The sequence below is a fragment of the Heliconius melpomene genome, chromosome 7, assembly GCF_056956725.1.
Source record: "Heliconius melpomene rosina isolate 202511_hmr_F chromosome 7, ASM5695672v1, whole genome shotgun sequence".
NCBI lineage: Eukaryota > Metazoa > Arthropoda > Insecta > Lepidoptera > Nymphalidae > Heliconius > Heliconius melpomene.
The window spans coordinates 9656341-9679776 of NC_140395.1; the positions used below are offsets into that span (position 1 = coordinate 9656341).

General features: G+C 32.5%; 2 protein-coding genes and 1 long non-coding RNA gene across 6 annotated transcripts; 2 read left to right on the top strand and 1 right to left on the bottom strand.

Moving 5' to 3' along the window:
- Positions 1-1122: 1122 nt before the first annotated feature.
- Positions 1123-8782, bottom strand: LOC146537779 (uncharacterized). 2 transcript variants are annotated; one of them, XM_085188369.1, is made up of 7 exons: positions 8649-8782; positions 8460-8560; positions 5556-7002; positions 5247-5475; positions 4670-5170; positions 4427-4582; positions 1123-4338 (listed from the first exon to the last, which is right to left on the bottom strand). In XM_085188369.1, the coding sequence occupies exons 2-7, from the start codon at positions 8492-8494 to the stop codon at positions 4220-4222; spliced, it is 2487 nt and encodes an 828-aa protein (XP_085044495.1). In that variant the 5' UTR covers positions 8495-8560; positions 8649-8782; the 3' UTR covers positions 1123-4219. The 2 variants fall into 2 exon arrangements, with proteins under 2 accessions (XP_085044495.1, XP_085044494.1); XM_085188368.1 differs by having other exon boundaries at positions 4664-5170.
- A 951-nt stretch (positions 8783-9733) lies between these two features.
- Positions 9734-23017, top strand: anchor (integral membrane protein GPR155 homolog anchor). 3 transcript variants are annotated; one of them, XM_085188370.1, is made up of 16 exons: positions 9734-9930; positions 10136-10237; positions 10321-10610; positions 10701-10993; positions 11524-11645; positions 12098-12263; positions 13792-14019; positions 14244-14396; positions 14963-15131; positions 15409-15570; positions 16128-16142; positions 16929-17049; positions 17607-17793; positions 18288-18463; positions 18764-18889; positions 19467-23017. In XM_085188370.1, exons 2-16 carry the CDS (start codon positions 10152-10154, stop codon positions 19657-19659), a joined length of 2487 nt encoding a protein of 828 aa, XP_085044496.1. In that variant the 5' UTR covers positions 9734-9930; positions 10136-10151; the 3' UTR covers positions 19660-23017. The 3 variants fall into 3 exon arrangements, with proteins under 3 accessions (XP_085044496.1, XP_085044497.1, XP_085044498.1); XM_085188371.1 differs by lacking the exon at positions 16128-16142; XM_085188372.1 differs by lacking the exon at positions 10136-10237 and having other exon boundaries at positions 9735-9930.
- Positions 20783-23017, top strand: LOC146537781 (uncharacterized). Its single transcript, XR_014878138.1, has 2 exons — positions 20783-20892; positions 20961-23017. It is a non-coding gene; the product is annotated as an uncharacterized LOC146537781 (long non-coding RNA).
- Positions 23018-23436: the final 419 nt, after the last annotated feature.

The window sequence follows — 23436 nt, forward strand, 5'->3', positions numbered from 1 at the left end:
GTGGCGTTGAGACTTGAAATATATTATAATGTAATAATTAATACTCCAATTAATTATACGATCTTTATCACAAATTTTGTAAATTGGTTTATTAACTGCTCCAGTAAATATAATTTTAACATATTTTATTAATAGCATCCATAACTTAATATCTAACAATAACTGCAAGCTCTGTTATCTTTTTATTTTGTACTCGCTCGCGGCTTCGCCCGCCAGAACTGCTTCCAGTAGTTATTTATAACGGCTCTTAACTCCGAGCTCTAGCTCTTTTATTTATGAACCGATTGAAATAAAATAAACACTACATTTTAAAGAAACCTAAGCAAAATACAATTGTGAAAATTGCATTTATATCGGTAAAGTCGTTTCTAAGAATAGCATGATTAAAAACACATTTTTTTATATCGAGGCTCTCGCGGCGCAGGAGCACAAAGGTGTGACTGCAAGGTGACGGTTGTTAGTTCGATCTCCACTAGAGGAAATATTTGATTATTAATTAATATTTTCATTTATTACTAGGTTCCTTCCGCCTGCAGCTTAGGCGTGTGTGTGCGGAATACAGCGTGAAGCTGATTACACTGATACGCACAGGGTAGACAGTGATCAGGTACAATGTTACTGTAGATATAGATGTGTATAATATATATTTTTATCTAATAACGGTTTCAAAAAATAACAATATGTAGATATTTTGTACTAAATTGAAATAAATTAAAACTTAATAAATTTTACGAAGAAAGCATCTCACAATTTTCTATTATACATAATGTAAAATTCTAAGATACTCTTATCCGATGGTTATCTATGTCAATTTCAAGACACTATAATAACAAGTCCAAAAATGCCACATGCTAGACTGCAATAGCTATAATTGACCAGTGGTCACAATTTCGCCTTCTCATGACATGCGCATTAGGCGTTGCGAGCAGTGAAATCAATATAAGATAGCAATCGGAAAACAAGGTTGCGAAATTGTATTGTAATCTAAACAACTTTATATATGCTTCTATTAGTTTTTACTAAGTCGAGGTTTATAAGGAAATTTCAAAGAGTTTTAGGAAATTTTTAGGCTGATTTTGTAAATTGCAATAATAAAAGAATAATTGGTAAAGAAAACGAATATTATTTATACATCAATTTATTAATCGGAATTTAATACTGTATTACATAGAAGAAATGCACTTCTTAGAAACATTCAGAAGACTTCCCTTTGGGACAGTTTTAAATGGAGTTTTCATCTCCATTTATAATACCTTACAAGTTGAATAAATATGAACTATGTACTTTGTTATAGAATCAATATTTATGAAGATCTGCATTGCCACATACTTAAAAATCTATGTATATTTTTCACAAACCTACAATTTTAGAAAATAAATCCTTAAATAGTATATAGTAAAGCATGAAACTACGATCGTCTATGAGATAATCTGGTTGAATAAATAAAATTTAGCAAATTAACAACAAATAATAACATACATTTTATAACGTTAGTTCTCATACTGTCGCTGCCACAATTCGTCAACAACATTTTACCATCACAATAAAGTAGAAATCAACTTACGAAGAGTTGAATATCATCTTCAATCAGGTGACCGCATAAGAAAGGCGCTTTGACTCATATCCAACATAGTGAATAATAAATTTTGGTGAAAACACACAGCACAAGAATACTACCGATATAAATACAGACATCTTAATTCATTCAGTCAAGTGAAACTTGTATAAAATACTCAATTAGAAATAATTATAATCAGTCTTATTTAGAGAAAAAGTTTTATCAATACGCGCCGACACGTCTCGATATAATATTTATTATCACAATACAGTATGTCAGATATGATGTCATTCCTTCTCTTGGACGTAACTAGTATATAAATCGCCTGCTACGCTACTTAGTGTTATTATCACAGTTGTTTAGTAGAGGTGGGTGCAGTACTTTGTACATGAACAGGAGCTACCTGCGATCCGCGCACATCCGCATCTTAGAGACGACATTGTTCACCCCTTCATCTATCAGAGAATCACACCCGTGCACTAACATCGTGCATAACGGGAATTCTAGATAATAACTTTTACGTCCCTCGAACTGGTACATTTCGTCACCTCACGGTTAACTGAAAACTAAATTGAATAACAATAAAATATTCTTATACCTATCATATACTTTGTGAACGACTTGCAAGCTTTGTAGTCACAAACATTCATGAAATTCGCTCAAATAGTCAAAAAATATATTTTTGTCTAGTTTTACACTCCGACTCCTCCGACCAAAGGAAGTGTTCTTATGTATTAACAATTGACCAACGCAACGACAGGTTATAGTAATGAAATATCACAGATTTTTACTCTTTGGACAGTAATGGGCTTCTAAAACAACACAAATACATACATAATGTTTGTTTTTATAATTATATTTTGTACCAATTGACGTTCCTACCTTTAGCCCTTAGAACCCCTTTACGTACAAAGATATTCCAGTAGTTAACTAGAATTATGTGAAATTTACATTATAAAAATAATCGAAAACGATCACAAAGCATACACTTATTGTTGCTAAGAAAAGAAAAGTAACCATTCCTTGGCGCTCTGCAGTGACCAAAATACTTATTGTGTTTCTATGTTAAATGCATGTATTTATTTACATTTCTTTTAATATAGTTTCTGACAATGGTAGTAGACTCAATTTAACCGTAAACCGCATTCAAAATCTAAGCTATTTAGTCCGACTGTTAAAGACTAACCCTAAGCGTAATACTCAAGATCTAATAACCATTAATAAAAATATATAACCTCGAAATCATGACTCCAAATGTCATTGACATTACATAAGAAAAATATTCACAATTTTATCTGGCAATACAGATTGTTTTAAAGTATATCAAAAGCATTTTCAATTTTCTTATACTAAGTTGTCCCGCACATTTTCACTGGATAAGATCATCATTAACAATAAAAATAATTTATATAAAATATTACATTTTATATCTGCCCTTTGAATTCCACCCCCTTAAAATTTAACTCATCTTCTATATGTTTCGTGCATTTCGTACATCATACAGACATTTTAAACGAAAGGCACCCAGGATTACACATTGGGGTACCCACACCGACTACTCTAACAAATATAGTGATTAAAATCTAATGGTGGAAATGACAAGTTATTTAAATATCCCACCAGCGTTGGATCATTCGCTGTTGACCGTATTTACAGTTTCTTACAATAATTTGACTGACACTTCTCTATTTTATCATTTTTCGTAATAATAAAAGATATTCTACAGTATTCATTTATAAACAAATACGTCAAAAAACCAATGCCACATTGTAAATATGTGATTGATAATAATGAGATTTTTTAAAATTATAGACTGAAAGGACTGTTAGGACCATATATATTTTATATGCAGCACTTAATTTGTCTATTACTTCAAGTAAAATACTATGTATTCTTATAACAATTTATATAAAACTATAAGTGATAACATATCTCTCAAATAAAAACCTCTTTATAAATAACATTATTGAAAACATTACCACAAATTGTAAATGCTTCATATAAATGCTTAAGACAAAGTATTTGAAAGCCAATGTCGTAAGAGTAGTGTTAGTTCATTGTAAATACCAATATGGTCAACAGTTAACAAACCAGATTTAAACCTAACACACTTATTTTAAACATACATATTGATCTGAAAGATAAATCACTAATAATTTAAGACTCGTAAAAAGGACAGTAATTATTTTTCCCCATAAAATAGTTCTGTTTTTAATAAAATGAAGAGTATCTGCACATAATATTCTAATAGAATTTGAACCTTTCAATCAGATCTAAAAAAATATTCTAATATTTATTAACGTTAAAAGAAAAGATTGCCCCATCCAGTTAAAACAGTATAAATATAATCAATAATTGGAAAACTAAGTACAATATTATTCTATTCATGGGTTAATATGCAAATTATAGTAATATGGAATAGAGGCATCAAAACCTAATCAACATATATTATGAGGGCCACGTAAAGATAAATCCACATTATTTAGAAAACAGTTCAGTCTGTCGAAATTAACACTGCTAAGCCATATGATAAACCAAAATATTATATTAATCTAAATATTATACTGACGTTCTGTGCTTTTAAATATATATTAGTCAGTATATTGAGCGTGCAAAAAGACTGAACGGTTGCACAATAATGTGGAATAAAATGTTTTAAATTTACTGTTGGACTGGCGCATACAACAACGGGCCAGGTGGCAGGTGTTGTGGATAGGGCACTCCACCGCCTACTGCCGCTTGATAGCCGCAAGGACCGCCACCGCCATAGTACTTGCCTCCTAATTTAAAATCAAAATGTAATATAAATAAACTAATTTGATTACAACAAAAATATTTAATAATGTTTATTAGGAAAATCAGACTAACCAAGCATGTCTTGATGGTGAGGATGCATCTGTGGATAATGAGGTGGAGTAGCGAAATGAGGAGGCGGCGAGCCATAAGACGAACCGGATCCCGCAGATTTGTTGCCCACAGAGTTGGTGTTACGGTGATATTGCTGACCGCCATTTGGGCGAGTATCTAAAAAAAATTTTTAAGAAAATTAGTATGTGCAAATGTCTATGAATATATGGATAAGAATGGGTAAAAAATGAAACTAACACTCACTGTTGTAGGTCCTCTGACCATAGCCATTTTGGTTACTGTAAGCATTTTGATAACCATTATTGTATCCCCCTTGGTAACTTCCCATAGATTCAAATACATTGGGACTGGGGAAAGGTACTGTCTTTTGGTAAGTATTTTGTTGTCTATAGCCCTGGTTTGCATTTTGGTTCTGATTGGAGAACCTAGGAGCTTGCTGCTGTGTGTTGTTCCGATTTTGATAATTGTTAGGATTCTCTTCATTAGTCATGTTAGCCATTTTGTTATTCCATTGATTACTTTTTTGGCGTGGGGAGCTTGCACCGCTATTATTTTCTTTTCTTTGTTGCCATCTATTGCGGCTAGAATTGTTGTTGTTGTTGCTTCGTGCCATGTCATTCAGTTTTGCTGGAGGGTTCTGTCCAGTCTCCCTCAGAACAGCCAATAGTGAACGAGCCTGTCTTGCATCTCCACTAGTAAAGTAGGTATAAGCTGTGCCAGATTGTTGACAACGACCAGTGCGACCTAATAAACAATATTATGTTAAAATTATATTGTAATATAACCAAATAATTCGTTTACTAATAATTAAGTTACTAACCAATTCTATGAATATAGTCCTCTGAAGTATTTGGATAGTCAAAGTTAACAACAAATTTAACATCTTCAACATCCAAGCCACGAGCAGCAACATCAGTAGCTATCAGTATGGTAGTTGCTCCATTACGAAACTCTGTAAGAACAGCATCACGCTCCTGTTGAGACTTGTCGCCATGGATAGCTAATGCTTTGTGTCCATTGCGTCGCACTGCACGAGCTATGTCGTCCACCTAAAAGTTTATTTACATGGTTATGTAATTCCATAATAAAAAAATATAAATTTGTGAAAAAGAAAGTAAAGATTGTTTACCTTTTTCTTGGTTTCAACAAACACAATAACTTTGTTGTCTTTCTCTGAAGCAATTTCTTTCAATAGATTGGTTAGTTTAACTTCCTTCTCATGTTCTTCACAGACTTCAATGATTTGCTTTATATTATTGTTAGCCGAAAGATTTAAAGAACCAATGTTTACTTTTACATAATCAGTTAAGAAATCTTCTGCAAGTGCTTGAATTTCTTTGGGCCAAGTAGCAGACCACATAAGGACTTGACGATCAGGGCGGATTTGCTCAATTATTTTCCTTATTTGTGGTTCAAATCCCATATCTAACATCCTATCAGCTTCATCCAACACTAAATAAGTGCATCGTCGTAAATTAGTGGTACCACGCTCCAAGAAATCAATAAGTCGTCCAGGGGTAGCAATAACAATCTCTACACCTCTTTCTAAGTCCCTCGCTTGTGGGCCTTTAGGGGATCCACCAAAGAGACAAGTATTTCTGATACAACCATGAGCACTATATGCTTGAGCTACAGATTGAATTTGTTGAGCTAATTCTCTTGTTGGAGCTAAAATTAGAGCAATGGGACCATCACCACGTTGAATCCTCTGCTGGTGAACAATGTGTACTGCAGCAGGTAACATATAGGCCAAAGTTTTGCCAGATCCTGTGGATGCAATACCAACCATATCTCGGCCAGATAAGGCAATAGGCCAACCTTGAGCCTGAATGCCAGTAGGCTCTTCCCAACCTTGTTCTTTTATAGTGTTCATGATATGATCAGGGAAATTACCTTCATCAAATACTTGGTTTGGCCGGGGAACATCATTGCCACTAACTGTTATCTCTTTAGTTGCACGGAACATCTCCACTTCATCGTCAGAACGTCCTTCAACATTGGCATGGGGTTTGTAGAAGTTCTTTTGAATAGTTCCCAGATTAGCCATGTCCCATACTGGTTTTATCAATCCATCACCAGGGTACTTTGCTTTTCGGCTTTGTAATTTGCGATCATTGAAATCTGAAGATGGCTGGGATGAACTGTTGTTAAATATTTTTTTAGGAACAAATGATTGTTGCCCATTGCTACCACCATTTTGATTGTTGAAATTCTTAGGTGCAAAACCCTTTTGGAAGTTTTGTTTAGGTCCACCGAAATCACCTTTTGCATTATAAAACTGCATATTGCCTCCTGAATTTTTTTCACCATCATAATCATTCTTTTTTTGAGTTTGATTATTATAATTATTTCTGGGTCTGTATTCTTTCGGTCCGCCAAAATCATTAGGGTTTCCATTTTCATTTTTCATATTGTTAAAATCATTTCTTATCCCATTAAAATCATTTCTAGGCCTAAAGTTCTTGTTACCCATCCCATTTCTTGGCTGAAAGTTTTTTGGCCCACCGAAATCATGCAGACTATTAATGAAAGGCATTTTACCGAATTGTTCATTCCGGTCTAGTCGAGGTCTATAGCTGTCGACAAAATAGAAATTAGATATGTTATTGTTATTTGAATTTTATTTAACATGTATTAGCAGCAACAAATAATTATGAAATTGATACAATAATATTTTTAGGTTTAATACTTACCATATCATTAGAGCTAAACCAAAAAATTGGCATAATATCACAATTAAAGTGACATTCATATAAATACCTCCAACAGCAAAATCAATGGATGTGATAAGATTATGGAAGGATTTTTCACAAAATAAATATTTCTAGTTTGGAAACTTATTAAACTTTTGGACAAAATATGCTAGAGTAGGTTTATTATTTTATATGTAATAAATATATGCACAGGCCGCCCTCCAACCAGGTGGACCGAAAACCCTACAAAGACAGCGGGAATCCACTGGATTCAAAGGGCGCAGGACTGGACGGAGTGGCGAGAATTAGGGGAGGCCTATGTCCAGCAGTGGACGTTAAAAGGCTGATGGATGGATGGAAATATATGTAGGTAAATATTTCTCTGACATGTATTAAAATATTTCTAATTTAAACTACTTGCACCTCCATAAACTTGTAACTTTCTATTGCCTAATGACTAATGTAATTTTATTGTTTGTTTGTTAGTGATAATAAATAAATGTTGATGTTTACATTCACATATATTATTATGATTTCAGCTTTAAATGTTGCATAATTATATTATAATATTTTATATACAAGAATGAATGAACAATGCACTTTTCTATTTTAACAGTAATGTTATTTCTCAATACAGAAAACCAAATTTATATTGGTAAAATATTTTTTTATGTTTACTGATAAAATAGAAGAACCATAGTGTTTGTTTCATGTACCATCACCAAAATATTCACACTATCCAAAAATCAATACTTCAGAATAGTATATATAGTAATATTTTTTATTGTACTAAAATATACATAAGAAAACAACATTAAAAACATTTTATTCATAAAGTTAGTATAGTATTATTATTTTTTATTCGTATTAAAGCATGGATATGTATATATAAACTAGGATTAGTTAGCATAAATTATTTAAAGTTTATAAAAATCAGTTATATTCAATTACCCTCGACAATTAAGGCGTGTATGTACTTAGAAATATTCAAGTGGTACTAAATGTAGTTACAGAAATATTTTACTGCTAGGATTTCTTGTTTCTCATGTTTTTTATTTTTAGGCCTCTGATTGCATTATTGGTTACAAAGTATGTTAAAATATTTTGTAAATAAGATTAAAAATCGCATCAATTTTGAATTTTAACTATATCTTAAACACAAAGCTTAAGGACATTATCGATTTTTCTTCTCCAAGGAACTATGGCGGAATCGCGTCCATTATCAGCTGTGCAAAATGCATTACACAAAATGGCCGCCAACTTATAGATTTATTGCTCATGCGGTTCTTAATATGTTATTACAAAGTGGAATTATTACGTAGAAAAGGACTAAAACTTACATTGGATGATGATTTTGAAAGGCGTTAAACTGCATAGTGCTGTTTTATGTTCGTTCCTTTGTAGGTAGTACCTACGTGGTCGTAAACGCTTGAATAAGTATCTGGAACGCGTAATTACACAAATGTAAACATATACTAGTTTAAAATAAAAATCTTTATGTATCTTCAATAAAAATATTGTTAACTCACCTCTCTTATGAGAGAATTTGAAAATTTTACTAATTCTTCATCCACTAGAATCGACCTCTCAGACCCGGCGAACGAACAACTCGATAATGAAAGTATTATGGCCGACGGAAACGGAAGCCAATATATATATACAGTGTAGCCATTAGAAAATATCTAAAAATTCTTAGAAATTCAACGGTCGATCCAACATAAGCAACCTTTTGCGTGGACTATGAAATATGAAAGCTAATCCAATGAATTGCGAATTACGTCCTAAAGGGATCAACTCTTTAAAAAATCATTCGTTTTTATACGACTAATCAATGGAAAATTTACCACGCAAGTATAGTCCGACACCATCGTTGTTGCATATGAGAAGCACGGTTATGCGGTAACTAAAATGTCATCTTGTGTCGAAGTTCATAATATTCTTATTATTTTTATAGAGCCTCTTCTTCTAGTGATTGAAAGTCATGATGGATATTTATTTTCTCTTGCCTATATAAAACATATCTAAATTAATTCTCATATCCGTCCACTTTCATGTTCCTCAAACACGATTTTAATGCTAGCGACCCGACGTGGATTAAAAGTTACGCCGGGTCGTTTTTGTGTAAATCTGACTATTGACAAGCAACCTTTGCTTTGCAATTTGATTCCTACTCGACGCTGTGACGTCATTTGTTGCACTACTAATTAACAGTTAACATGTAGCCCGTGGAACTATGGTAGTCTCTAAGAACAAAGTAGAAATCGGAATATCTTAACACTATATTTTATCTACCTAAGTTGGTACATAATAGTAGCACCTGCAGTACCTGCATAAAGCATCAAAGTGCACTTTTAAAATTTTATATTAATAAAAGTTTTAAAAAAATCAAGTAAGTCTTTACCAGTTGTATTTATAATAGTTACGAAAAAATATTATAACGAAATCTTGAAAACGTCGTAATCATAATAATCGTACGGTACCTTATGTTGTACTATCTTTGCCTATTTACGATTTGTAGATTATTGTCAATCTGTCTTGCGCAAATGTGGTCTGTGCATGCCATTTGTCACTTATCACTTGTCAGTCGAGGTAAAGACTAAAGAGTTATCACTTGTCACTGTCAGTACAGTCCTGACTTCTGGAGTTAAGGTCGTCTGTTTTGTGGTGTAGTTATACACTATAATAATATACAATATTGTTTTATTGATTTTTACCGAATTATCTTTAACGTTGAAAACTATGTGTATTATGTGTTGATTCCAACAATAATATGTGACACAGCAAAAGTTACATTATATTGTACTAATTAAAGTGAGTACAATCAAAATTCTACACAGATTCCGGTAGTTTGAATAATTTTGAAATATCACATATAAAATGAACATTATTAATAATATTGTGTTTCAATTACTCAAACAATATACACACATGAGATTTATACAATTTTCGAGATTAAAAGTAGAGAAATAATTATATAAATGATGTATGCAAATAATTAAATAATTATTTTTTCCAGTATAAATTGTATCAAAATGGATACAAATACTGTTATTAAGGATACTGTATCCGATAATTTATATCCAGCACTGTTTCAATGCTTTACTATTATTTTATGTGGGTAAGTATAACACATACATGTATTTAAATTTACAAATTGATTTTTGAAAAGTGAATAATGAGATTATTTCACATTTATTTTAGATATGTAGCTGGACGTCTCAATGTTGTCTCCAAGTCTGAGTCAAAGGGTATATCAACATTTGTTGGTACATTTGCCTTACCATCTCTCATATTTTTATCATTGGCTCGCTTAGACTTCACCATGGTCAACTGGACATTTTTGTGTGCAATATTATTAGCAAAAGGCATTGTATTTTTTGCCGTTATTATAGTAACACTGATAGTTTCCAGGCCAATGCACCTTGGTCAGGCAGGCATATTTGCCATATTTTGCACACAAAGTAATGATTTTGCATTAGGATTTCCTATAAGTAAGTAATAAATTAAGTTTAATTCAGCTTCTTCATTTTGTATATTTAATTAAATTTCTATTTTGCTTTTAATATATATATTTTTTTTAGTAAATGCTATATATGAAAAGAATCATCCAGAATATGCACTTTATCTCTATTTAATGGCCCCTATTTCTCTTGCCATACTTAACCCAGTTGCATTTGTGTTAATGGAAATCAATAAACAAAGAGAAAATCCACAAACAGTTATCAGCTTGCCTTATCTTCAAAAGTTGAAGATGATTTTACAATTATTTAAAGGCATTGTCTTTAATCCAATATTAGTCATGACAGTCTTGGGAATATTGGGTAATATCATATTTAAACATCAACTCTCCATTTATATTGAAGGCCTATTGGAAGTAAGTGATTAAGTTTTTCTTTTTTCTTCAGGCTTTATCCTAAATATCTAAAACAGGGAAAACAGAAAGGACTTAAAGTCAAAACACACTGATTGAAAATTTGAGATTACGTTACATATTTTTTTTACTTTTTTCACATACTTTTATACTATAAAAAATTTACTGGCCTAATAAGGTCTGTGATTTGTTTTTTGAATTACAGGCACAAGCATGCAATTGTAAACACAATGGTTGTGGATTTGATTCCTACTAGGGAGAATGAAATATTTAATATTTTCAGTTGCTCACTCAGGTAATGAGGCAAAGGGCGGCATTGAGTTTCATCACTCAACATGCAAAGTGAAGTATTGTCAGTCACCGTAAATTAACTATATAATGACGGTTATACTCATGATGGCCAGAAGTAAGTAGTGGCCTCATTAATGACAAATAGATGTCAGAGTATTCCAAACATTAATTCCGGTGTCTTATAGTTATACTTACCTATAATACATAAATATTAGTATATCACAATAGACAAAATATTTCAGGTGTTTGGTCAATCTTTCTCAGCTGCAGCATTATTTTTGTTAGGCCTCCATATGGTTGGCCAATTCACAAGGCTTAAAGGTCCTGCACTATTACTTCCATGTGTATTAATTATGGTCAAATTGTAAGTATATTTTTTTCATTGTCATTACAAATAATCTTATTCTTTTTTTTGAAAGCCCAAGTCTAAAATGTTTTTGTCATGTTTGTTCCTTTTTTTTTTTAAATCTCTTCACACTATATACCGCACATAGCAGGGTAGGCAGAGGGAACTTGTGAGTGGGAAGAAGCCACTTAGGAGTGGAGCTGAAGCTTATTTTTTAGTGTTTAGAGCTCTGTCTTCATTAAAACACTTCCGTTCCCCACTTTCCGCCGAATTTTTAGTCATTGCTTGTTGAGTGACAGAACTGCTTGCCTCCTTATCAGAATGAGAAAATGCATCATTCCCCTTGTCCCATCACTTTTTTAAACTTTTTCTGAAAAAGTTTCATGTAACTGTTATTGATTTAATTTTAACTGATAAATTGAATTGAATATATAAATATTTTATTAACTCACATCTTTTATTTTTTTTAGAATTATTTTACCAGTTGTGATGAGAGAATGTGTAAGCGCATTGGATTCTGGAGGCAATCTATCAGAAACTCAGTCTTTGTCTACATATGCATTTTTGTATGGAACCATACCAACTGCACCTGCTGTATTTGTGTTCTCTAATCTTTATAACCTTGAGATAGATTTGGTAAGTGTCCTAATATATATTGAAATTCCGTAAGCAATAAATTACCTTATTTTTTTTGTAATTTAAAACACACATCGTTTATTTGCAACAAAAATATAGATATAGCCTATAATATATATAACTTTTTAGGCGCAACTAGATATTTATATCGCTACCATTGAAACATTAACGTATTTGTTTGTTCTTTCTTTCGGCTAACATGTATTATTGTGAATCTAGTTTTCTAGAACAGAAGATAAAAAATTGTTTTTGGCTTCTTGGTGTAAAAATAGTATAATAATATGAATAAACAAGCGCAAAAGTTACATAATTATTAATCATACATACTTGAAATTCTTTAAAAATTAATCTGTACCTATATTATTTATTAAATAAAAGATAGCCAGTCAAGATATTTTCATACTTTTTCGTTAATTATTATATATATTTCAAAGTCTAATAATAATGTTACAAGGATTAAATAAACCAAAATACTATACAGTAAAACTTCTCTTATTATTCGACGTATTCTTAAGAAATAATAAGAATATAAAAAGTCGCTGACTAGAGCTTGTTTCATAAAAAAAGAAACCTTACTTTAAACCTAACTCATACGAAGCAGATAATATTTCTTTCCAGCCTTTTAATAATAAAAGAAACTCAAAACCAGTTAGTAAAAACATATTATTACCAAGGAACAGGTCTTCTACATTTTGCATTGTTGGTAAATTTATTACAACAATTTTAAATGTCTAGAATTTGGAGAAGTTAATGAGTTATTTATTTATTATTCAAATTCCATTATATACTTCTATATACTTATATAATATAATATAATCTATTGAATATTTGTTCGCTTCAAAATATAAAACAAGTGCTATTGAAATGTTATATTTCGGTTAACGACGACGCTGCTAAACATATTAGATTATTAATAAATATTTAACTGTCCACATATTATATTACTTACATGGATATAATACATATATGTATTATGTCCAAATTTGTAATTATATATGTTTATCGATAGTCAACAGCTACAATGATTTTGAATCCGCAATTTCAATTATCTATAAATTCGCACAGACGTTCATTGCAAAAATTTCGCAATTTACTTTAGGAACGGTAGCAACGAGTCTTTTAGTAACTTTCGCGAGATGGACTACTTTCAATGTTTCATAGTCAATGAAAAAAACAAAACCTATTTTGAATTATAACGATAATCTTTGATTGAGGCCAGTCGTGGCGTAGGGACACAAAGTGTGAATAAAAACCGACTGGTTGAGGGTTTTAATAAATATTTAATCTCCTCGAGGTCTCTCACATTTATATTTTCATTTCTACGCTCTGGAGTCGAGGCGAAAGAACGGAGTGTTTTAACACCCTCTGCCTACCCTGCTGTGTGCGGCATACAGCGTAAGCCTGATTTATTTAATTTCTTAACGATAATCTACACACTACTGACGCTATATTTTAGTATGCTCTATGTTATAGCAGGAAGACAACTTCAGACTAATGTATTATAAATTTTGATAATATTTCTTTTTAGATGGCCTCATCGATGGTAATATGCACTTTCTTATCAGCACCCATAACATTCTTGTCAGCTGAAGTCATTTTCATAAACCAGGATTTTGCGGATCAAATCAAAAAGTTAGGTTTCAATCTTTCGATAGTTGCTATCCTGGCAGCTTTATGGGTACTCCTAGTGTTTACAATAACTAAAAAATATAAGAGAGTACCGCATAAGTTAACCTTATGCCTGAACATTTCTCAGGTATGTAATATTAGTTTAGAGACTATAAAAAAAAAATATTCTGTATAATTTACAATATGCAATAATTGTCTTATTGTTGCTTTCATATAGATTTTTCTTTTTTTTTTTATATTAAAAGACAACATACTCAACGAAAACAAAATATGCTGTCCTTATTTTTGAATTCATAAGTTTAGTTTTGCGTTTATTTTCCACTAGGCATAATATATGTATTATCTTTACAGATTTTATTAGCTTCTAGTGTAATATGGGGTGGGCCGATGAATAACTATCCAGCGTCGCTAGCATTAACACTCCAACAAGCTTTTCAAATATTTAGCACCTACTCCTGTTTGCTTTGGACCTCCATGTTGACAGTTGGCTTACTAATGTTGGAAGTGAGTTACTTTAATAATTAACATTAGTTTTGTGAATATTTTTTGTATATACTTAAATAAATAAGTGCTCAGGATTTAAGTAATAGTGTATTCGACATACGATTTGATGTTTGGTATTTTTTTCAATGAAGAAAATCTATTTCTTTGTTACTATGTTCTCCACTTTTATTTTGTTGCTTTTATATCAAGTTGCAAAAATTAATTCTGCATTCGATTCCTTCTTCAGGGAGGCACAGCTTTTCCTATTCAGTATTTTGATTTCCTTACTTTGGTACGAAGATTCGTACCAAAGTAAGGAAAGGAAATAACGGGCTTTAGCCCGACGTTGAGTTCTTTCACTCGACATACAATGTGCCGAAAATTGGGTTGAAAGAAGGAAATAGTGTGATGATTTAACATTGCCTAAACACTCTGCCTAACCTACCATATGCGAGATACAGCGTTATGTTAAAAAATAATGACTAAATAAAAAAAATCTCTAGAAGCGATCAAACGTATCGATCATACCTACAGTTGTATAATAAATTGTCATGTGGTTATTAATAATAAAATTAATTTAATAACAGACTCGTGGGCCATGTTTCGTGACGACGTTGTTCCCGGTGCTTTGTTTCGTGGCGTGGGGCGCCCCCGCTGTCATGGTGGTCGTGCTGCTTGCAACTAGGACGGCGGGAGAGATTAACACTGACGCCTCCGATGCTATACGACTCAGCGTGCTGTTCTTCTGTATTACGTGTAAGTTTTTTTTATTATTGTATTGTTGTTTTTTATTTTTTTATTTGTTGCTTAGATTACAAAATACTGTTTGTTGCTTAGATCTTCAGAAAAAGTTTTCTTTCTAAATATTGATTATTATTTTCGTAGATTCTCTATTTATTGCTTACTTTGTGGGTAGTTCTTCATTTACATGCTTATCAACAGATTTTTATAGAGATCAAGATTAAAACTTTATTCACGAAAAAATATATTTTTTTCTTACATTAACTATATAGTGGTATTTATTTCTCAACAGTGACTACAGGATGTCTCATTCTGTACATAAGATTTAGAAGACGTAGGACTCAATTCGCTCAACTTTCTGACGAAGTGGCCAACGTGTCTCCTCAAGACGAGTCGTCCAGCCTCGTAGAAAATCCTGAACCTACTTCACAGACACAAAGCTTATCCAATTTTGGTAAGTTATATATTAAGTGTAATAAATCTCAAATATAAGACCCCAAACGCAAAAGGCGTTAGCGGTACTTTGAATTAGAAGTTTGTTTTTTTTCTGTATTCATTTTTTTTATTATATAATGTATTAGTAATACGGACAGACGGACGAACGGACGACAAAGTGATAAGGGTTTCGTTTGTTTTGATCCTATGGAAGCCTAAAAATTACGCACGGATGCAAAACCGAGATATCTCGTTTGTTTTGTAAATGTAAAGACTCATCTTGACTTATTAGTCATTACTATTTTTATACTGAAGTTTCGAGAAAATACATATAAAATATATCTGAAATTATAGTTGTCAAAATATAGTATTTTTTTTATATCATTATAAATTCAAATAAAGCCGACGTGACAACAATGACTAGATTAGTTAGAGCCTTTACATAATTGCAAATCTAGAATGAAGATTATACCAATGTCTAGGTCATTCAAAAAAATGTAAATTATTCCTTTCATATGTATATTTATATGTTTATTTACGTATATATATATTTAAAATTGATTTTTTGTCTCATAGGTTTAGAAGACCCAGGTAAGTTAAAATCAAATAAATAGATGGTCACGTGCACTGAAATGGCTTAGAATTCATATATTCATAACATTATTAATGTGAATCTACACATCATCATCAATCTAGATTTTTGCAAGGAATAAAATTACCATAATAATTTTAATCAGCTTCACGATGTATCCTGCACAGAGCAGGGTAGGCAAAAGGAACCTAGTTTTAACACTCCGTCCATAAAATTGCCATCACCTCGAGTAACCAAATAAAAGCTATCACTATGAATCTCGTACGCATATGCATTAGTGTACCTATTAGTTATATACGAGTAATAGCTTTAACTGTTGTATTTTATTCATCTGTTTATCGCTGTATTGTCCATACACTTATGTTTCATGCTACTTTTAAAATACTTAGGACCAGTTTCACCGGGTACTACTAAAGTTTCAGATAGTAATCTAATAATTAATACTATGAAAATACAATATAGCTGTTTCTTATATTTTCGAGAATAATTTTCTCATTAAATAACGATAATTGTAGGTAATAATTCATACGATTTGTAACATTTTTAAATTATAAATTAGTATGTAAAAATGAAATGCATGTGTCAAATGTGTGTCTACTAGATACTTCTATTCTAGACCTGTGAAACCAAAAATTATAGCTTATCTGGCAGATAAGGCGGTCCGAGACTTTATCGGCCATTGGTGAAACTGGCCCTTAGTTAAAAATTTTATTAAGGAATTTCAATTTTCACAATTAAAAATTTAGTGTTATATAGAAATTTTATGAAGTCATGACCACGAACAGGGTGCTACGGCGCTATAACAGCGTCGCCGTCGCCTAACAGAAATGGTAACGGCGCCTCCAGTGACATGAACTATAACTGCGGGCTCGCCGCCAACAATGGCCACATTGCCAGCAACGAAAGGTATTGCTTTGTTCAGTAGGGTCGGCGGTCGTAGCCTCCCTGTAGTTGGCTCTCCGCACTGCTCATTGGGGTTAAAAAAATATCCTAAAATCAAAATTGCGCAACCGTCTATAGCAAACTTCGGGGCAGCCCCGACTCGGCGGCAGTCATCATCATCATCAGCCTGTCCTCGTCCACTGCTGGACATAGGCCTCTCCAATGGCACGGTACTGAGCTCGATCTTCAGCTCTTCGCATCCAGTCGTTGCCCGCCACTTTGCGAATATCGTAACCCTATTTAGCTGGAGGACGTCCTGCACTACGCTAGCCGAGGCATGGTCTCCACTATAGAACGCGCACTCGGCGACCGTACTGTAGACTAAAGTAGTTTCTTTATGTTATCATTGGCGTTTTCAAAAAGTACTGTTGCAATTTTTTTTAATAAACTAAGGCGTAATAAGTCACTAATTAAACATTTTGATAGTTTCCCCGCCATAGTTGGCTCTACAACCGTCGCTATGCCACGACGACAATTATGCTTATACCTAGTACATATCTTCTTTTTGATATTATCAACAGAGATTGTGCATGTCCACCATCCAGAAAGATCAAATGCGACCCGCAAGGTACATGCCCATATTTAAACGACTTGGAGCAAGCGGCAAGTGACCTGGGCTTGTTGCCGCCGGAACAGAGCCGAGGGAGAGGGGGACAAATGTTGAAGCACACTGTGTTGATTATAGGGTACAATCTTGCTATGTTTTTGGTGAGTTTTGTAAATAGTTCGTTTTTAGACAAGTTTACGGGAATATTCATTTATTTTATTTTTTTTAGTGTAAAAGATTACATTAATTTTTACATTAATAATTTCAAAATAAATTATTACTAATGGAAAGAGTGAGCACAAGTGCATTTAAATTATAAAAACAAAAAATAGTAATAAAATACATAAAGAATGTTTGCAACATGGCATTCGATTTAACATTCTGGTAATGCTGATCAAGCATTTATTATAATATGTACCTACCGTTCTCATGCCCTGAGCCATGCTCCTTCTGCCTACCCTGTTACATACACGTACAAGATACAGTGTGAAGCTAAAAAAATATATTTGGAGTATAAAAGATTATTCAATAGTCGAGATTTAATTTTTATATTTACTTTTTGGTGTACTAAATGGTCTGCTGTTTCTTATATAAAATATATGTGGTACTCTGGAATATTAGGTATACTATAGTAATTAAATATATTTTTAAACAGGATCTCACTTATACAGCTTGGAAAATATTGCGCAAAGATCAAGCAGGAGTGTTTATAGAAATAGAATTTTTGAACATGGCCGCCAGTAACGGTCAGGCTTTGATAATGTTTGTTCTGTTTGGACTGGACTCTGAGGAAATAATTATACCTCTAATCCGATATTTTAAAAAGAAATGGTATGGACACTTATCAATATTACTTACTCATTATAATTTAAAATTAATTTGAGGCCAGTCGTGGACTGTAAACGTGACTGGTTCTGGGTAGGGATCCCCACCAGAGGAAATGAAATACTTATTTGATTGTGTATTTTCATTTCTTCGCTTTTGTGTTGACGCTCTTATTTTTTAATTAAAATTTAAGAGATAATTACGAAATATTAAAATACTTATAAAACCAGTTAAGTACAAGTCTAAAATTACGTTTAATACTTAATAATATATATAACCTTTATTTACAAATATACTTTTTTCTAGGTATGGATCGGATACATTAGTTCTACCGCCAATAGAAGATTTAAGTTTTGAAACTAAGCACGTGTGTGAACAGTTTATTACGCACCATCTTGAACGATGCAAGGAGGCCATTGCTGAGGATACCAGGTATTTTTACCTTTTAAAATGTATATATTGTAAAATTCTAAGTGTATAGTTTCAATGATAAAACAATCATAGTTGTGTTGTGATATACGTCTTAGAGCGATAGTTATGAGTTCGGTTGTGAGATAATAATTATTCGCTTAATATTGTAATTATCTTCATTATTTTTTCACTATCTGAGATATAACTTAAGAGACTGGGGTCCAATTAGACAAAACGTGGCGGTAACCCAAAAGACTTCCCTACTTAATAATTCATATTGTGATGGAAATTGAATTTTCGCCTAGTAAGAAGTTCTCCCTACCTACGCTGCTGAACGAGAACAGGTGCCAAGTTGTTGTAAGATATTTTTTTAATTTATTTTAGTTCACGCTGTATCCCAGACGTAACAGGGTAAGCTGAACTTTAATCCTAGTGTTAAGACAGTAAGACACTCCTTTCCCATTAAAACACTTCGCCTAATTCTCATAGAATTGTGTTGAGTGGCAGAACTCAACGCAGCGTATAAAAAATAAAATCTCTATTTTGGAACATTAAATGCGTTACATCATTAATATACATACACATGTGTGTCTACAAGATGGCGCATGCGCACGTACCGCGGCGTGTTCCGCGGCTCGCGGCTGGTGTGCTGGCTGGTGGCGGTGGGGCTCGCGGCTGACGACCACCACGCCGTGCTGTACGCGCGACACCTCCTCGACGGCCGCCTCATCGCGCACGTCAACGAGGCCCACCACTTCAGCAACTCTCCGCTACTGTATACCTTTAAATAGTCTGGAGTTGAAACCTGGAGACGGTTGTTGTTTTGAATTCGAATTTAGAATCGAAATGGCAACGGTTATTTGAGTATAATTTGTAAAGATAATATGCAAGTTAATTTTTTAAAAAAAAATAATAATAGTGATGTTACACGATGAAATATTTAAAAAAATCTGTTGATTATACATTATGTAGATCGAACTATTTTCATACAATAAGCCATTTTAGTATAAACAATGGCGTAAGTATTATTCCTCATATTAATAAGTAAGTAATTCTTTTAACAATTATATAAGTAGTTGCAATTACACGAATATTTATTTACGATTCGCTGACCTTGTTAGTTCGTAAAGTGCATCATACTTAACGTCGATTTCATCGTACCATGTTTTTTTTTATATCAACAAATTTAATTGACCTACTTGACGTTTTAGTTATATGGTAAATATTTCTTTTAATATTATATATTTCTTATATATACATCCAAGTTACCTGAAAAATCTAATTTAACTAGTTTAATCATTGTATTATAAGTAATTCTAAAATATTCTACAATCATCCTATCTATGTGTTAAACTTAGATTTGTAAATTGTGCCTCCATGTTACATTACTTACAGTTCTGCTTTTTGAAAAGGCGTTATGTTATAATGCAATATTTCGGTATGTATAAAATAACGAAATTACACAGATTGCCGGTAACATGTATATTATTTTATTTATTTTAGATTAATATAAAAATTTTAACAATATTTTGTATTAGCAAAAACTAAAATAAGTTAGTATATTTTATTATATCTACATTATTAATTAAAACCTACGTAAGCTAAGCGTAAGTTTTAAATGTAGGTACATACTACTTATATGTATTATTATATGTGCTTATATAATACTCGAGCTTTATTAGATGAAGTAAGTAGTACTAGAAAGTTATCATCGTCCCATAATTAATTTAATGTACGTGCACAGATAATAGCACCAATTTTATCTATTTACCAAATTTTATTAATAATAATTAATGTCGTGCGCAATTACATATCTTACTAAAATCTTTTTTCATTATTTTATAGCATATATTGTTTTATTAATATTAATTTCATTTAGAATTACCTACATCTTTGATGGCTGTTAATGTTTACAATTTACTATTTTTTTTTTTATGGTAAAAGGACAAGGCAAACGAGCGTTAGGGTCACCTGATGGTGATCACCGCCGCCCACAACCCCGTGCAGCACCAGAGGAGCTACAGGTGCGTTGCCGGCCTTTGAGGTGGAGATAGACGCGCTTTTTAAACGCTTTTTTTTTTACATTCCACAGTTCGTTGGCGCGTGGAAGGAAATTTCTACGAAACCGCACAGTAGTGGAGTGCCACGTATCCAGATGGTGTGGATGATATTTAAGTTTGTGACGTGCTGTGCGGTTAGAAAATTCGGCGGCAGGTAACAGTTCAAACAGTTCTTCAGAACACTCACCATGATAAATGCGATAGAGAACGCACAGCGAGGAGACGTCTCTACGCAGAGCCAAAGTGTCAAGCCTTTCACAGCTTACTGGGTCCTTAATGATTCGAACAGCTCTACGTTGTATGCGATCAAATGGGTCAAGCTGATACTGGGGTGCACCAGCCCAGAGATGAGAACAGTACTCCATGTGTGGCCGAACCTGGGCCCTATATAGGGCCAATCGGTGTTTTGGCGTGAAGTACCGTCTCGCTCTATTGATGACCCCCTAGTTACTTTACTAGTTCTGCATTTACGTAAATAGCTATGGCTTAAGTTATCACGCCATTGAAGGCATCTCGATTATATCGTAGGCCGCCGCTTGTGGCTCTTGGACAGTAGAAATAAATCGAGAAAAAAATGTATTATAATTTCTTTAAGTATAAAACGATGGGTTAAGTTAGAGTGGATTGTTTCTGCTGTTTCTCTTTTAACTTTCATGTTTTGATAGTAACTTTTAGTGCTGTGTACCTATACTTAAGTTGCCCCTCTCCTTTATTAATTATTGTAGAAGTAATATATTTTGTTTGTTTGTATTGTTTTGTTTGTTTTATATGAATATTCAAAATAGGTAATGGTAGATGCATTGAATTTAACTAAAACATTGTAAGAACTATAATATCATGTGCCACATAAGATATTGCTTTTGTCACTGCACAAAGAAATTCTAAATATTGATACAAAAATATAGAAAAACAATTCTACTCACTGAGGAAAAATATTTTTTATACATCATTATTCACCGTCATCATTATGTACTTATACTGTGTAGAATGTTTATTAGAACTGATTAGTATATAGTTGTCAAAACATATCTTTCTGAAATGACCAACTGTATCGATGAAATCATACCTATATTATAATCATACATGGCGCAGTGGTACATGCGTGTGATTGTAAATGCGACAGGTGTGGGTTCGAGTCCCTTTCACAGAAATCAAATATTTTTCATTTTCTCGCTCTGGTAACGAGCACAAACGCAATGTCTCCGAAATTCGGCGGATAGTGGGATACGAAAGTGTCTTAATGAGAATAGAGTACACTTTCGCTACTAGGTTTCCTATGCCGACCCTTCTATGTGCGGGATACAACGTTAAGCTAAAACAGTAAAGGTATATAGCGACATCTGGTACAGCGGTTTAAGGTGCTTTGTAAAATAAAATTTTAGGCTTATGAAATACTTTTTAATGAGAATTAATGACATTTTAAATAGCTTAAAAGCTTAGCTTTGTTAGTGATCAACGAAGATCTCATTTGTGGTGTCTAATGTCTCTATTTAATATTTTTACGTAAGTTTAGGAGGAAAGTCGTGGTGCCGGGGCACAAAGTCTGACTATGAACGTGAGTGGTAGTGGGTACCCACTCGGGGAAATGAAATATTTCCCTCTGCCTAGCCTGCTGTGTGCGGGATACAGCGTGAAGCTGATTTAATTTTCTTTGTTATTTTCTATCGGATTTTCCGGAGGCAGGTCCAGTTATACTTTTGCAGTGCATTGTGCAATAGCAATTTATTTCTAGTACACATATTATCGCAACCAGCATTACAATAGCATGATTCATGGCATTTTAAATTATATATATTGAAAAGGCCATGAATTTTGTTTTTTTTTAGAAGTGCTTGTCTTTCTCTTAAAGCATTCAATATACACACATTGGTAATTAATTTTCTGAATCATATGATTCAAAGTATAAATAATTAAAATTTGTAAATTATATTTTTCGTGGGTTACTGCTTTTTGTTATTCTATGTGATATGAAATGGCTGTTTTTGTATTTTTTTTTTATTTAAAATTTGATTGCTATGTGTATTGGCATCGGCAAAATTATTGTTACCATATAACCAATCAAATAATATATAATTGTTGCAAAGTAAAATTTGGTGTTATTTATCTCTTTTGTTTTATTTATGTTACTTATATGAAAATCTTTATCGTACATATTATTCCATATATAAGTATTTATTAAATGAATCATTGAGTTTGTGAACCATTATAGATTTAACAGGAATATCGTTACTTTTGTATTTTATAAAAGTAATAGGAAAATATTTTTCATATAGTAAATATTTTTTAAAAATATAATACACAAAAGTTACAAACCATTAAATTAAGTGTGCAAGTGTGGTGCACTTGGAATGTATTTTGAACTCTATTATGTGTGTATAATAATGTTTCCCAGTCTCGCTTATTTTCATAAGCTTTGCCTGGCATTGTATTTATTATATTTAATTTAAATTCTTAATATTACAGAGCAGGCATATTCAAATGAAATTAGTAGATATGAATGTGGCCTAT

Coding starts and splice junctions, on each gene's coding strand:
- anchor (XM_085188370.1), top strand. CDS start 10,152: ATGGATACAAATACTGTTATTAAGGATACTGTATCCGATAATTTATAT. Junction 14,397..14,962: donor TTGGCTTACTAATGTTGGAA/GTGAGTTACTTT, acceptor ATTTAATAACAG/ACTCGTGGGCCATGTTTCGT. Junction 18,890..19,466: donor GCCATTGCTGAGGATACCAG/GTATTTTTACCT, acceptor TGTGTCTACAAG/ATGGCGCATGCGCACGTACC.
- LOC146537779 (XM_085188368.1), bottom strand. CDS start 8,494: ATGCAGTTTAACGCCTTTCAAAATCATCATCCAAT. Junction 5,171..5,246: donor GGACTATATTCATAGAATTG/GTTAGTAACTTA, acceptor ATTGTTTATTAG/GTCGCACTGGTCGTTGTCAA. Junction 4,583..4,663: donor GAGGACCTACAACAGTGAGT/GTTAGTTTCATT, acceptor AATTTTTTTTAG/ATACTCGCCCAAATGGCGGT.